Source organism: Mesoplodon mirus, assembly GCF_964341445.2.
Source record: "Mesoplodon mirus genome assembly, chromosome: 11".
NCBI lineage: Eukaryota > Metazoa > Chordata > Mammalia > Artiodactyla > Ziphiidae > Mesoplodon > Mesoplodon mirus.
The window spans coordinates 47,493,322-47,508,619 of record NC_138987.1 but is presented as its reverse complement, the minus strand read 5'-3'; the positions used below and the strand labels follow the sequence as shown (position 1 = coordinate 47,508,619).

At 37.2% G+C, this 15,298-nt stretch overlaps 1 protein-coding gene across 5 annotated transcripts in view; it reads right to left on the bottom strand.

Annotated features, from left to right (window-relative positions):
• LRRK2 (leucine rich repeat kinase 2) overlaps nt 1-15,298 on the bottom strand; it is a 139,142-nt gene that overhangs the window by 19,845 nt on the left and 103,999 nt on the right. For all 5 annotated transcript variants that reach the window (XM_082635717.1, XM_082635718.1, XM_082635719.1 and 2 more), the window contains 3 exons: nt 14,391-14,581; nt 9,010-9,170; nt 94-264 (listed from right to left, as the gene is read on the bottom strand). In XM_082635717.1, the coding sequence (XP_082491843.1) occupies nt 94-264; nt 9,010-9,170; nt 14,391-14,581 (523 nt within the window). The remainder of the gene's footprint in view (nt 1-93; nt 265-9,009; nt 9,171-14,390; nt 14,582-15,298) is intronic.

Here is a 15,298-nt window from a genome sequence, read left to right as displayed (position 1 = left end):
ATTACTATACAACTACAATTAAATAACTTGGAAATGAAGCTGCTACTATTAAAAAATAATAATAATCTTTATTGTAGATAAAATAAAACTTACCAGGTAATTTTCCTTGTATTGCCAATTCATCAAACTCATTTGGGAACTTCAAACCCTCTGCTATTCTACCTCCAGCTGTCAAAATATCATAGAGTAGCAAACCAAATGAATAAACATCAGCCTGTTGGTTATAAATAACATTTCCTCTGGCAACTTCAGGTGCACGAAACCCTGAAAGTAAGCAGACATATAAATAAATATGTCCAACCCCAGAACTTATACACCCAGGGAGGTATATACTTAGGCATATGTGCTGATGAAGAGACAGGAAGATGAGTTCTAAACAGGCCACATCATCTCTATAAGAAGACATCTTAATCAAGTCAATTAACAGCCCTGTCCCAGGACATTTCACCCCAAGGTTGATCTTGAAGAATAATAAGGATAAACATTCAATAATAAATTATTAAGTGATATTTCATAATTAAATAAATAAAGCCTAAGAGGGGGGGGAAGTCTACATCATTCTTAATAATAACTATTCCCAGAGCAGTGTTTCGAACAGAGGAGGAGACAGGAGGGAGATTTCTAGACTTCACTCCAAGTCACTTTAACCTGGCTGCAATATTAATGGCCTTATCATTCCAAGAATTGTGACTCTGCTCCTTGAACCCAACTGAACACTAAAAAGAAAATCTCAAATAAAACGAATAAAAGCCCTCTCTCTCAGGTGTAAGTTCATGCCTGAAATTCTCTTAAAGAAAAATAAAACCTTTCATTTTACAATAGAGATAAATCATTTTTAATCACTTCAGGGGAAAAAATAATTTCAACACTATCTGTAATAGTCAACAATCTAAGGAAAACCAACTATGTTCTATATATAAATATTTGAAAAATAAAAATATTAAATTATCACTTTTTGACTATTAACTTCATGAAGATTAAAAACAATAACAAACCCAGAATGGAAAAAAGGTGCTCTAATTCAAGTTTTGAGGGAATTTTAATTGATAAACCTTTCTAGAAGGCAATTAGTATTTCAAAATTCAAAATATGCCTACCCAGCAATATGATTTTTAGAAATTTAATGTTTAAAAATTAGTTTCACAAATGGGAAATTTTTAATTTACAAGTCTACTAATTAAAGTCTTTCAATATATCAAAAAGTTAGAAAAAATTAAATATACATCAAGATATGGCTAAGTAAATTACTGAAATATTATGTAACTGTTAAAACTGATATTTGACACAGAAAGATGTCCCTGAAATATTAAGTAGAAAAAGAAAACAAAGACGCAGAATTTACAATACAGTATGTATATAAAACACTCGAGCATATCTAAATCTAGATATCTCTTTGTTGCCAGTGTTATTATTTCCACTAATTTATTAGAAACACATCTTTTGACCTGCTCAATAGCATTTGCTGCTTTCAACTCACAACCTTATGTTTTGCAAATCAAACCTTAATTTAAAACATCATGGAGTCTTTCAACCAAAATGGGGAGAGGAGGGGGACTGAGGGCATCAAGACCTAAGCTACCAACATAACATTTAACTATCAATCTAAACCATAAGATCCTCCAAGCTACTCTACGTGTATCCTTATCACTGAGGACTGCCCTGGAAAAGCAACTGCAATTTCTTCAAAAAATTTTGCCTTATATTTCAGTATACTGGTCACCATAGTAGTAACAGGAAGAATAACATTTCAAGCTACTCAATGTATTCACCACTGAATTTAATTTGGGAAGAAAATGAACAACTTTTAATGTTACTTGTCACTGGAAGGCTAGAAATAGAAACATCTCCTGTCTGTTTACAAAAGGACAGTGTTGTCACCTGATCTAATACTGTGAATGATCTATGGTGGGTATGGACCATGCTACTGTACTACACAGATATGCTGTTTAGCATTGATGCCCCTCAAAGACTACAAATGTTAAGTACTAACTAAAATCCTAAATGTATATTGTTGTATTAGGCTGTTCAAATAAGTCATTTATTTAAACATGTATCACTTCTACTTCTAGGTAAGACAGAATAACAGGGACTAGACTTACCATTCTGCATAAAACAATGAAATAACTAGACAACATGGATGAAACTCTGGACACCAGGAAAATAGAGAGAGAGAGAGAGCAAACAAACAAGATGAGTTTTCTGAGTGGCCTTCAGAGGACAGGGAAAGGGAAGGCAAACAGAGCCTTCTGTGTTAAGAAGGGGGCCCCCTGTGTTAAGAAGACAGAGCAGAGGGCTTCCCTGGTGGTGCACTGCTTGAGAGTCCACCTGCCGATGCAGGGGACACGGGTTCGTGCCTCGGTCTGGGAAGATCTTACATGCTGTGGAGCGGCTGGGCCCGTGAGCCGTGGCCGCTGAGCCTGCACGTCCAGAGCCTGTGCTCCGCAACGGGAGAGGCCACAACAGCGAGAGGCCCGAGTACCGCTTAAAAAAAAATAAAAGAAGAAGAAGACAGAGCAGAGAGTCCAGGAAAGCAAAGACAGCTAAGGAATGTGCCAGGCATTGTGCTAAACACTTTACATGAATTTCTCATCTAATTTTCACAACAATCCCCTAAAACAGATACTATTATTAGTACTACTGTTTAACCAAGGAAAGGAATTAGGTAATTTCTCCAGCCCTGACTAGTAAGTGGTAGAGCAAGGATTCAAACTAAGACACTCTGACTTCACAGCCCAAGTTTAACAGAATCTAGAGAGCCAATAGCCATTAGGTCATATATATCTATCTCCAGAATCCACTGCGGTGCCTAGAATGTGCACCATTGAGAAAGATTAATTTAAAATAGACATTTGCTCTTTTTATTTGAACATAAGTCTAAATGCTATTCATATTTACTCTCATAACTTTTTGTTTATATCACAGGCTAATACTCTCAAAATCTAGAGTAAATGCTAATCATCTTGTTAAAAGTTTTTCTGCAAATAACATTTTCCCCAATGTGAGACAATACCAAAATTTGAGCTGCCCATCTTATAATGGATTTATAGAGGCAATGACACTATTTATATGATGAAGAGATGGGAATCACCTGGGGATCATTTAAATAACCTCAGTGTCTGGGCTCCACCCAAACTAGTTAAATCAGAATCCTGGGCATGGGGTCCTGCTACCCATACATTTGAAAGTCCTCCAGGAGCTTCAAACATGTGGCCACATTGAGAGCCCCTGCTCCACACCTTCTAAAATACAACTGTAAAGGACACAACCCCCGGGGATATATCTCTTAAGCCCTACATGTTATCTAATATACAGCCAGAATTGAAAAACATAACCAAAGAATCCTCCATCCTCCATCTGTCACTTAGACCGCACAGAACTTCTTGCAGTTATCAGAATGAGACAAGTCATTTTCTACCTTAGCACATTTTGCCTGAAATGTCTCCTCCCACTTATTTATTTATTTACTCAAACCTCAAACTTCTCCTTTAAGATGTCATTCCAGAGTCACCTCCTCTATGAAGGAAGTCCTGACGACCCATAGCTCAGTTAACCACCTGCAGCTTGCACTATCACTGTACCTTGAACTAGATCTCCTACTGAAACTGATACAATGCTTTATGATTATTGTTTACAGCCCTGTTTCTCCTGGCAAAATGTGTGCTTCTGGAGACTAAAATTTACATTTATTCATGCCTATTCTCCAAGTTTACCACTAAAACACCTAACACACTTGGCGCAACTGCAACATGCCAGCTCTTCTCTATGTTACTTACATGGGTTACCTCATTTTGCCCTGAAACAACTCTTTGAGGTAGGCATTATTTTTCTCGTCACAATTTACAGAAATGAAAACTGAGCCCCAGAAAGTGAATCTTGAGCACCACACAGCTATTAAGTAGTGACACCAGTTTGATATTTGGTAAACATTAAATAAATTATTGCCAGATGCATGAATAAATGAATAAAAAATAAGAATACCTTTCCCTTAGAGAATTATTACAAGTTACAATGTTAAAATAATTTGGAAAATATGATGCATTTGTCTAAAAACTATATTTAGAGATACTTTTTCAGATAAGTCTGCATTTAAAAGATCCATAGATCAAAAACATGAGAAATTTATAAATTAGGTCTGACTATATATCACAAAGTACACAGAAACATATACTTCCTTTTTTACTTTCCAAAAAGTCTGAGTAGAGCATGTTTCATAATTTCTATCAGATGATAGGTATAACCAGAGAATAACATTTTTGTTTATCCAAAGACTGTTGTGTTTCTGTGGATGTTGGCGGGGTAAAAGTCAACAGTCAGCATCCATCTCAGTCAACAGTGTAACTGTCATAAGACCCAGAATTAACCATTGTTTCTAACAGGATATAATACATACATACCCATTTGACTGAGTTAAAGTTGAATCTCTCCAAATTATTTGAAGTTGAAAGTTTCCATCCCATATTTACCTTTGAAAATGTAGACAGACACGGTGCTGTGGTACTTGCCAATAACCAAATTGTTTCTACCTTTGCGCTCCAGCTGTGATGGTACCTGGCCAGGGGCTGTGTTCTCAGGAAGGTTGGGTTTGTGTCTTATGTGACCCTATAGACATTTTTAATGGTCCCTAAGCTTTATTTAGTTTCCTTATCTGTAAACCAGGAATAATAACAGGACTCGTGTCAGAGGGTCATGAGGGTTAAATGAGATAATCAACCTATGCAAAGGGCTAAGCATGAGACAAGCACTCTGTTCGTGCCACGAAAGGTTTGCTCCCATTACCATATTCCCTGAGACAACAGTAATGAACCCACACTCACATGCACACACGGTGTTGATGCACCACAGTAAGAGTTAGTATAAAAATTCACAAAAGTTTAACAAACACATGGTCTTTTGTTTCTCTAAAATTTCCAAGTTAAACCTTATATTTTGTTTCTCATAAAGTTTCTAAGTATTACATTAACAGGAAGATCCATTAAAAAGGAAAAGACAAGGAGAGAACTAAAATCATATGAGAGGGAATGATTTTCTTCTCAAACATAATTGCTCTGGGGAAGGAAAAGTCTGGTGATGGTGGCAGCAGTGGTGACAATTACTGTTATTTAAAATTTTTAATTTGAGTTTAGGGCTGAGGTGATTAGAAGTGCTCTAACAATAATAAATACAGTAATGATAAAGAGAAGGTCCAAGATATAGCAAGGAAAAATGCTTACCATGTATTAAGCAGCCTGGGGGAAAAGCGAGCAGAACAGAAAGAATCGGGCTCTGGGTTTCCTGTCATGATCTTTCTCCATACTTGTGTTACTTCACATTGATACAGCAGATTAAAAGGGGTCAGGAACAAGTATCTGGCTTGGTATGAAAAATCAGTTGGATATTGAACTATAGACAGGTTTTGACCCAAACCAGGAAGACACATAAAATGAAGGGCCATGAGTTTGAACAGAGTTGAAATGAGCTGACTGATGGCTGGCCCAGCCCACTGAGGGAGCACAATCTACAAGGATCAGAAAGGTCCACTGCCAAGTAGGGGGTTGAGGCTTCAACAGCAGGATTTCCTCGCCACGAACACAGTGGCGTGGCTGGGGGGAGGGGGAACAAACTGCAGGCCCCAGATGAGTGGCCTGGCCCACCTTCATGAGACATGACAGTAATGAGCAGATCTTCCAAGAGAAGAACGCTGTCATGTGCCTATTTCTAGGTGGGCTTACGAGGCCTGTGGAATCCCATCTTCTAAGATTATTCTTCCAAACCTGTACTTGACAATATTTGTGGTTTCTGGCCCTGTCATTTTGCTTTGTTTATTTGGATTTTTAATAACTAAGGTTAAGTAAACCTCTTTAAGTATATGTCATAGTTGCATGTGATCCGGGAGAGCGACTACAGGCATACCTTGGAGGTATTGCAGGTTTGGTGCCAGATCACCTCAATAAAGCAAGTATCGCAATAATGTGAGTCATACAAATTTTTTGGTTTCCCAGTGCATATAAAAGTTATGTTTACAATACTGCAGTCTATTAATGTGCAATAACACTGTCTAAAAATAATGTACAATCCTTTATTTAAAAATACTTTATTGTTAAAAACTGCTAACAATCATCTGAGCTGTTAGCAAGCCACAATCTTTTTGCAATAGTAATGTCACTGATCACAGATCACCAAAACAAATATAATAATAATGAAGAAGTTTGAAATATCGTGAGAATAATCAAAATGTGACACAGAGACCCAAAGTTAGCAAATGCTGTTGAAAAAATAGCTCTGACAGACTGGCTTGACGCACGGTTGCCACAAACCTGCAATTTGTAAGAAACACAACATCTGTAAAGCATAATAAAGCAAAGTACAATAAAATAAGGTATGCCTGTATAGGACTTAAAGCCCAATAGCTCTGGATTCAAATATCATTTAGACTGAGCTTTATCTTGGCCACTTACTGCACGACTTTGTGCAAGTTACACAATCTCACTGAGCCTCAGCTTCCTCATTTTATAGATGAGAAGATAAAAGCCAACCTTCAGCCCTGGCATGAAGATAGGATACCATGTGTCTAATATATCTGGCCCTGAGCCTGGGACACAGCAGGTGCTGAAGAGATAATTACTTTATTATTATTGAACAACCCAGAGACACTTGAGCCAGAAAATATACTTTGAAATGTTTATGAGAATGCACACTCTACTTCCAACAGATAGCCATGTAAAATGAAAGAGAAGATATGTATTTGGAGCAAAAATAAAACCAGGCATTGGAAGCTGGGGCCATCTGCTAATCTAAGGACAAAAATGGGGAAAGGGGAAGAGGGTAGGGAGCAATTTTGCCTAGTCAGATATTCTCTAAAGTACTTTCTTCTGTCTTAAGAATGTGTTTTAATTGAGCTGCAATCATCAAGATGATGTAAAGCCACCTGTAATTTTATTTACAAATAACTAACCATGTAAGATTTCTCCAGAGCTAGAGCTGCCCCCCACTAAACAGATGTCAACCCTTCAATTTTCTATTCCCACACAAACTGAAATCTGAAAGACAAGATGTCTGTACAGATTACTTGCCCTATGACTGTTTCTTACTAATCGGAGGCTGAGATTCTGATGAATCTAATACTAGAAGAGGAAAGAGAGCTGAGAAAGGGAGGGAGGACTCCACGTGGAAAGAACATGTTTGAGTATAAGATCATGAAAACCCAAGAACAAAGGAAATAGAATTTTCACTGGTAGAAAGTCAGTTTACAGTTAAAGTAATAGGAGTATTACAGCAGGCATGACAAAAAAACAGTTGGGTATGACCCTTAAAAGAAATACTAAAATCTAAGGTAAGAAAATGATGCCTGTGATTTCTGGAGACCATAAATATAACAGTACACAAAATTTTACATAGTAACATGACTCATATTGCTATACAAATAGAGACACTACAGTACTTTTAAGTATTGAAGTATTAACAACCTATAAATTATGAAGAAAGAAAAACAAAGTTCAATGTTTGAAGGTTTAAATTCCTGTACCAGTCAGAACCCTCCTACACTGTTGGTGGGGATGTAAATTGGTACAGCCACTATGGAGAACAGTATGGAGGTTCCTTAAAACACTAAAAATAGAACTACCATATGACCCAGCAATCTCACTACGGGGCATATACCCTGAGAAAACCATAATCTGAAAAGATACGTGCACCCCAATGTTCACTGCAGCACTGTTTACAATAGCCAAGACATGGAATCAACCTAAATGCCCATCGACAGAGGAATGGATAAAGAAGATGTGGTACGTATATACAATGGACTATTACTCAGCCATAAAAAAAATGAAATAATGCCATTTGCAGCAACACGGTGGACCTAGAGATTATCATACTAAGTGAAGTCAGAGAGAGAAAGACAAATCTCAGATGATATCACTCATATGTAGAATCCAATTTTTTTTAAAAATGATACAAATGAACTTATTTACAAAACAGAAACAAACTTAGCGATATCAAAAACAAACTTATGGTTACCAAAGGCGAAAGTGGTGGGGAGGGATAAATCAGGAGCTTGGAATGAACATACACACACTACTATACATAAGGAAGGTAACCAACAAGGACCTACTGTATAGCAGAGGGAACTCTACTCAATATTCTGTGATAAACTATATGAGAAAAGAATCTAAAAAAGAATGAATATATGTATATGTAAAACTGAATCACTTGGTTGTACACCTGAAACACAACACTGTAAATCAACTATACTCCAATAAAATTAAAATTAAAAATTTTTTTAATTAAAAAGTTTTTTAAAAAGAATAAGAAAGTATGCTTGTATCAAGAACAGTGCAACTAAGAACACCAGTCCCAAAGTCCCTATCTGAAACTCTTGGAGCTAGAAGTATTTAGGAATTTATACTTTTTCATATTTAAGAAAGTAATAATGCATATAACAAATTACATAAAACTTCAGTGGGATCAGAGCCAACATCCTGTACTCAAACAAACATGTTTATATTTCTGCTGTGAAACATACACACATTCACAGTGAATGTGAGAAATAAAGATCCTAACAAGGATCAATTCGATTGGGTCAGATTTTGCCACCAAATCAGTTATAAAAAAAAACTTTGGATTTTCAAAGTTGTAAAAAAGGGTTTGCAAACCTGAATTTGGTTTACCTCATTTTTAGGTAAGTGTTAACAGTAGCTAGATTAAAACTTTGAGGTTCCTTTTCACCACCTCTGGTGTATTTAAACATTTTTAAGAAGTCTGACTTTTAAAAATATAACTTGCCATAAAACATACTCTATTTTTTTAATTTGTTTTTTACCCTGGAAAATTATATCAGTAGATTTTTTTGCCCTACAGGATATAATGATCAAAATCACAAATGTACTGGTCACAATTATTCACGTACTGGTCACAACAAATATCTGTTCACAGTGTGATAGGCTACAGTGTTCTCTTGATTCTCCTGAACTCACAGCTGAAGTCAGTGGTTATTCATTCTGAAGAGGGAATTATCACACAAACCTTGTCACCCACCTGGTGTGCCCTCTGACGTTTTTATCCCCATTCTACAGCAGTACTGAGCAATCCCATAGTCCGCAATCTTGGCAATGATGGCGGCATTGGGATACAGGGTGAAAAGCAACACGTTGTGGGGCTTCAAGTCACGGTATATAATCATGGCTGAGTGGAGGTATCTGCCGTGAAATGCACAGGAAACCTTATTAAACTGTGATTATACTATAATAAATTTTGTCGTTATTTTAAAAAAATATATATGTTTATTACACAAAGCATCAAAAATTCTGTGCTAAGTTTCACCTTCAAAGTTAAGAGATACTGTAGAAGGAAATCAAAACCTACAAGTCCAATATTACAGAGCAAGCTTATGCTTTTAAAACAAACAAACAAAAATACATGTCAATCCTGATAAGTGATTTAAACTTTAAGGCACAACCACTTTAAGCAAAGTACCAATTTTTGAAGACTTCTCTTCTGTATACTTTAAAAACTACTTAAAAGGAACTCTGAATTCCCTCAATACCATGTGACTATTTTAATTAGTTTAAAATGTATATATGTTAAATAAGAATTGATAGTATTTTGTTATAACTCCCATTTATTTAAGTTTTAATTTTCTTAAAACCACAGAGAAGTTTTTCTTAGCTTTTAAAATTCTCTCTATTCCATCTCTCCTTTGATATTTATTTTTTTCTGACTAAACTATTTCCTAATTTTTTGGAAAATATTTTCTACTTTTTCAATAGTAATAAATCAAAATAAAAGACTTTTCTAGCTATCAATACTGTACCGTTTGAAGATGTAATTTACTTTAAAACCCAATTCTGTTATAAATTATCAAAGAACATTTTAGACTGAGAGTTGGAATGAGTAAAACATTGTCTTGGGAAATGTGATATGGGGGATTTTAAAGTCTTTCCTTTTAGAAACGGATCCATTCAACCATCAGCAACTAGAGCTGGACATTCACTGTAGGTGAAGAATAAAAACTAGTTAATATAAAAAATAAAAAGTTTTCATCTCAACCAGGTCTTGTCCATTCTGGAAACATGGCCGAAGAGCTATTACTTTGCCCCAACTACTAAAGTAACTCTATTACCTTTCCTTACACACTCGCAAAATTCAGATTTCCCCCACTCTGTTTACCCTGCCCCGTGACATTAAATTTGCCATAGCTCTGCACATGATCTCACAATTACATTATGTCCTACCTTGAGAAAAGAATTTTTCATAGAACTTAATAGAGGTAAATTTAAATCCATTGTTTGTGGCTTTTGGTTTAGGTTCACATTATATTAATAAATATTTACTCCATTACCTAATACCAATCATTGCTAGGGGGATTAGGAGCAGAGTGGCAGCAATACCCTGAACTTTCCACTGATTGATGGGAGTGTATGTATCATTTAACTGCATCAACTAATGCAGGAGAAGATTCTTTCTCTTCCAGGATATAGTTAAGACATTTGACATTAGGCCTATTCCTTTCAATAAATATATTTTTGGTTGAAAAGTAAGATAGATGTACTAATGAAGCTGACCTTAATAATAAGTTATGGGCTTAAAAGAAAAATTTACTAAGGGCTTACTGAAAAGCCATTAGCTACTTTGCCCTGCTGAAGAGAAAAGCTGGGAGATTAAGAACAAAAAAGTTAAAGCCAAGTCATACATAATTGAATAGAATCCAAATCCTTCATAATGCATGCCTCTTTCAGAATATTTATAGAATACAGACTCTCTCAGAATACTTTCCAAAGGTTAAAAAAAATTAGTTAAACTTAATTTGAAATTATGTCAGTGGGAGAGAAAGATTATCTGGATTAGTTAAAATGTTCAGTTATAGAATTTAATCTTAAAAGTGCAGTTTTAATAGCTTTTAATAGAATAGCAGAATAGCTTTCGAAATATTAACAAGTACAGATCTTGTCTTACTAAGAATAATTCGGCCATAATTTATGTATTACATGACAGCGAGCATTGTCAAATATCTTATTAAAACAAACTGGTCTAAACTCAACTAGTCATTTTTAAATTGTGATTATCATCAATGTTGCTAAGAAACTCTTATAACTTAAAGTAAACTTTATCTCATCCTAAAGAGAATTACTCTAAAAATAGAATGTCTTCATTCATTTAACAAATATATATTGGGCATCTATGAGGGACAGTCACTGGGGATATAATGTCATCTTTGTCTCCCTGCTCTTGAGGGGCCACAATCTAGGAGAGACAGGTGCTCAAACAAGGTTGCAGAAATGTGATGAGTACCAAATGCTAGGGAAGCCAGAGGAAGAAAAGCACAAAGGTACAGATAGAAAAGCAGACTCTCCCATAGACTATAAGTTTTAAACCTTGATAAGAGCAATATAATTTCTATCTTTCCTTCTTCAGCAGCCAGCACAAAGTCCAGCATGGAGACTCAAGAAACACGTGTTAGCCAAACCAACTCTTCATGGTGCAGTCAGACATCATTGTGGAGATGGTATGTGAGCAAATTCTAGAGGAAAATGAGTTCTCTAGGCAGACAATTTTTTGAAAAGACAGGAATGACAAATGCAAAGACAGACATGGATGTCAGTGAGAAGTCAAGCCCTTCAGCGTGGTTAGAACGAGGGCAGTGGAATAGGAGGAGGCTGGAGAGGCAGGCTAGAGGCATACATAAAGAGTTTTGATGCTATGGCCAAGGAGTTTAGATGTATTCTGCAGATAACTTGGGATGCCAGGGAATTTCAAGGATAATTAGATTTTTTTTTAGAAAAATATAATATCAGAAATGTTCTGAAAGTTCCCCAGAGGTACCGGACCAAGTCAGCAGTAGTGGCATAAAAATAAATTAACCAATTGAAAAGATGATGTAAAATAGTCAAGGACCTGGCGGACAAATGAGTACTTACTTTTGTGGGAGAGGGGGTTGCTCTGGATGTGACTACAAAGACCTTTGTTGGCAAATGGGAGATACAAGATAAAGAAGAGATTCATGGTGGAAGGAAGAAGAGAAAGCAAACTCAATTTTGAAAATACTGAAACACAGAAGCTTATGGGAAATATAAGTGGCCATATCTTCAAAGGTAGTTGAGAATTATAATAAAGAACTCAAAGAAGCAGACAGTTAGAGGTGTAAGCTAATAGCTGAAGGCAAGACTGCAAAAGAGAAAATATGTAACACGAAGAAAGTTCCTGTATGTCACTCTAAACAGCTCCATCATTTAAGGGACTGCAGAGGCGTGCGACTTTATTGTCTCTTTCTACCTCCATAGTTATAGCTCTGTGCTAAAATATATTTGGGAAGACAAACCCTAATGCTGAGATTTTTAAATATACTTAGTGCTGGGAGAAGATCGATTGCTACTGAAATCTACTAGCCTCTTGTAGCACAAGACCCAGAAAGCTCCCTTGGCATTATGCTGAAAACAAATCAGGCAAATGATTGGAAAATATGATGAGATTTCATTTACTTTAACAGAAACTGCTGGATTTGTTATTTTAAGTAAGGTCTTCAAGTTACTTAAGAGATGAGGTCTTTCAAACAGTGATGGATTTTTTAAAAATCAATTATTCATTTTATAAATAAGCACTTTGGGAATTATGTGGAAGATTTAGGGGAAAACCAGGACCTGGAGTCGGTTTAATCAAGGAAAATGACCAATACAGCTTTTGAAATACGTAAGACATAGTTGCCCTTTATCTAGATTAATTTAGTACAAGGTTCCCCCTGGTGTTCAAAAGTAGATGTAGCAACCCAGATCCAAATCTTTGCATTCCTGTTTCGTATAATAATCTGTGTTTTTCAATAGCTTCCGGACTCTTTCAGGAAAGGAAATCTACTCATTTTATTCTCCTATTATATTCCCTATACAGTATTAATAGTTATATCATATATGTCAATAGTTTAGTTTTATTTGTTTGTGATCAGTGTTTGTTCTCCTTACCATCCATTCCATTTACATTTCTGGAAACTGCTCAAAAGGAATAGACACTATTTAAGAAGGAAAGGAAGAGAAGGAAATTTGCATCCACTCTGTGGCTACCATGCACCAGGCACTGTCTTCCTTCCTTCCTCCCTCTCTCCCCAGTGGCAACATGTGTAATGAGAACGCACCATTCTAGGTGCTGAGGTACAACGGTGAACAAGATGAAAAATCCTTGCCATCGTGGCACTTAGATTCTGGTGGCGAAGACAGACAATAAACAAACTTTTAAAATAAAAACATAAAGAATACCCAGCAGTGATAAGTGCTACAGGTGCCAAAGAGACACAAGAAGTCAGGGACACCCTCTCTGAGGAGAAACCTGAATGAAATGAGAAGTGAGCCAAGAGGATATCTGGAAGTTCGACATTCTGGCCGAGAGAATAGCTGGTGTAAAGTCTCTGGTATATTCCAGAAGCCTCAAGGAGGCAAGTGGCTGAGCACAGTGACCAAAGAGTGAGGTAGGAGAGGGTTGATAACAGGAGAAAGATGTGATCCAACTTCCATGTTAGAACGATCACTCTGGCTACCGTGTGAAAAGCAGGTTAACTGGGAGGCAAAGGTGAAAGCAGGGAGACCAGCGGGGCGGGAAGAGACGACAGCAGCCTAGACATTGCTGGGAGGGAGAGGAGTTAGGAGAAGGAGCTGCACTGAGATATGTTTGCTAAAGACATTTGCTGAAGGATGAGGTGTGGGATGTGAGAGAAAGGAAGGACTAAACGATGATTCCAAGGTGACACAACTGGGTGACCGGAGATGGAGAGCAGTGGAAAAGGGGGAAATCAAGAGTTTGACTTGGGATGTCTTCAATTATTACAGAAGAACTCAAAACACTATTCACTAAGTATTAGGCACAGTTTAGAGACTACAAAAGGAGAGAATCAGAGATATAAAATCAAAGCAAGTGTGTGGACAGTCCCTCTGTCTCCAAAGGTTATGGCCTTTCCACTCTCCAAGGCTCTGTCTGGATGCCATCTGGCCGCGGGGTTGGGTGCACCTCTGAGACACACTATGGTCTTACAGGACAACCCAACTCAAATCACTCCAGTCCCCTTCAGAAATATGGCCTCATCTTTCCTTATTAGAATTACCCATTATAATTGACACTTTCCTTGATACTTTGAAGCCTTACCTATATTTTTTTAGGGAAGGTAGTTCAATACAGGGTTGAGAACATGGGCTCTGGAGAAGGCCTCCTGGGTTCCAACTCTGCTTCTGCTAGCTATGAGATCTGCACGCTCTTCCTACTCTTATTTTATGAAATTATAAAATCTCATCAGGGAAATGGTAGTTTTACACCCAAATAGTTTGTGAAATATTACCAGGACACATTGTTACAGGGAAGCGCTCTTCTCAAAGTCTGAGAGTAACTTTGGGCTCACGCTCATCACGCCCTGAATAGAAAACAGCAATGACCTAATCTATTACCTCAGACCATCAGCCACATGTAATGCGATCCTGTGTTGCAGCGTTCTGGTGAGACTGGCTTTGTCTTGTTGAAGCAGACGATCCAGGGAACCCTTGGAGGCTAACTCCATGACCAACATTCGAGGACGAACCCCAGCTGCCAGCAAAGATATTAAGCTGGGATGGTGGAGGTGGCAAAGCACCACCAGCTCCTGCAAAGTCAAGAATCATTTCAGAGTCACAGACAATCACCTTTTACCCAAGTGTCTCCTTCCTTAAGCCCATCAACACTTGGAGCACAGTTTTCCCTAAGTGACTGGACTACAGCACACTTTCCATTTCTTCTTTGAGCTTTTTTACATTTTCAACATTTTCAGAATTAAACCACTGGTTTTGCAACCATATTCTGAATTAAAATTTTAAGTTCTCTCTTTCCGTTTGCTCTGCCTTATCAGAACATTTAATACTAGGAAAGGACATACATTGTGGCACACTAATAGGTCATGTCAGTCTTACCTACCGAATCCTCCTTAGCCACAGAATCCTTCTCAGCCCAACATCCTAAGCAGCCACTACTAATCAACAGCACTTTGAGGCATGTGAGGTACAACCTGCCTATTATCTCTGGTTTAATGACTAGAGAGTTTTCTGGAGAGAAATGCCTAAGTCTAAAGAAATGTATGGCATTGCCCCTGCCTGAAAACTCTCTAATGACTTCCTGTTACTTTTATTGGGTTGGCCAAAAAGTTCGTTTGGGTTTTTCCACAAGGTGTTACAGAAAAACCCAAACGAACTTTTTGGCCAACCCAATAGATTAAGATCCCATGCACTTACACAGCCTTCGTGGCCCCTGACCTGATCTGCCTTAGCCCATCTTTCAGACATCATCTCCTTTCTCTCTCTTCCTTATTCACCACCTTTCTGCCACA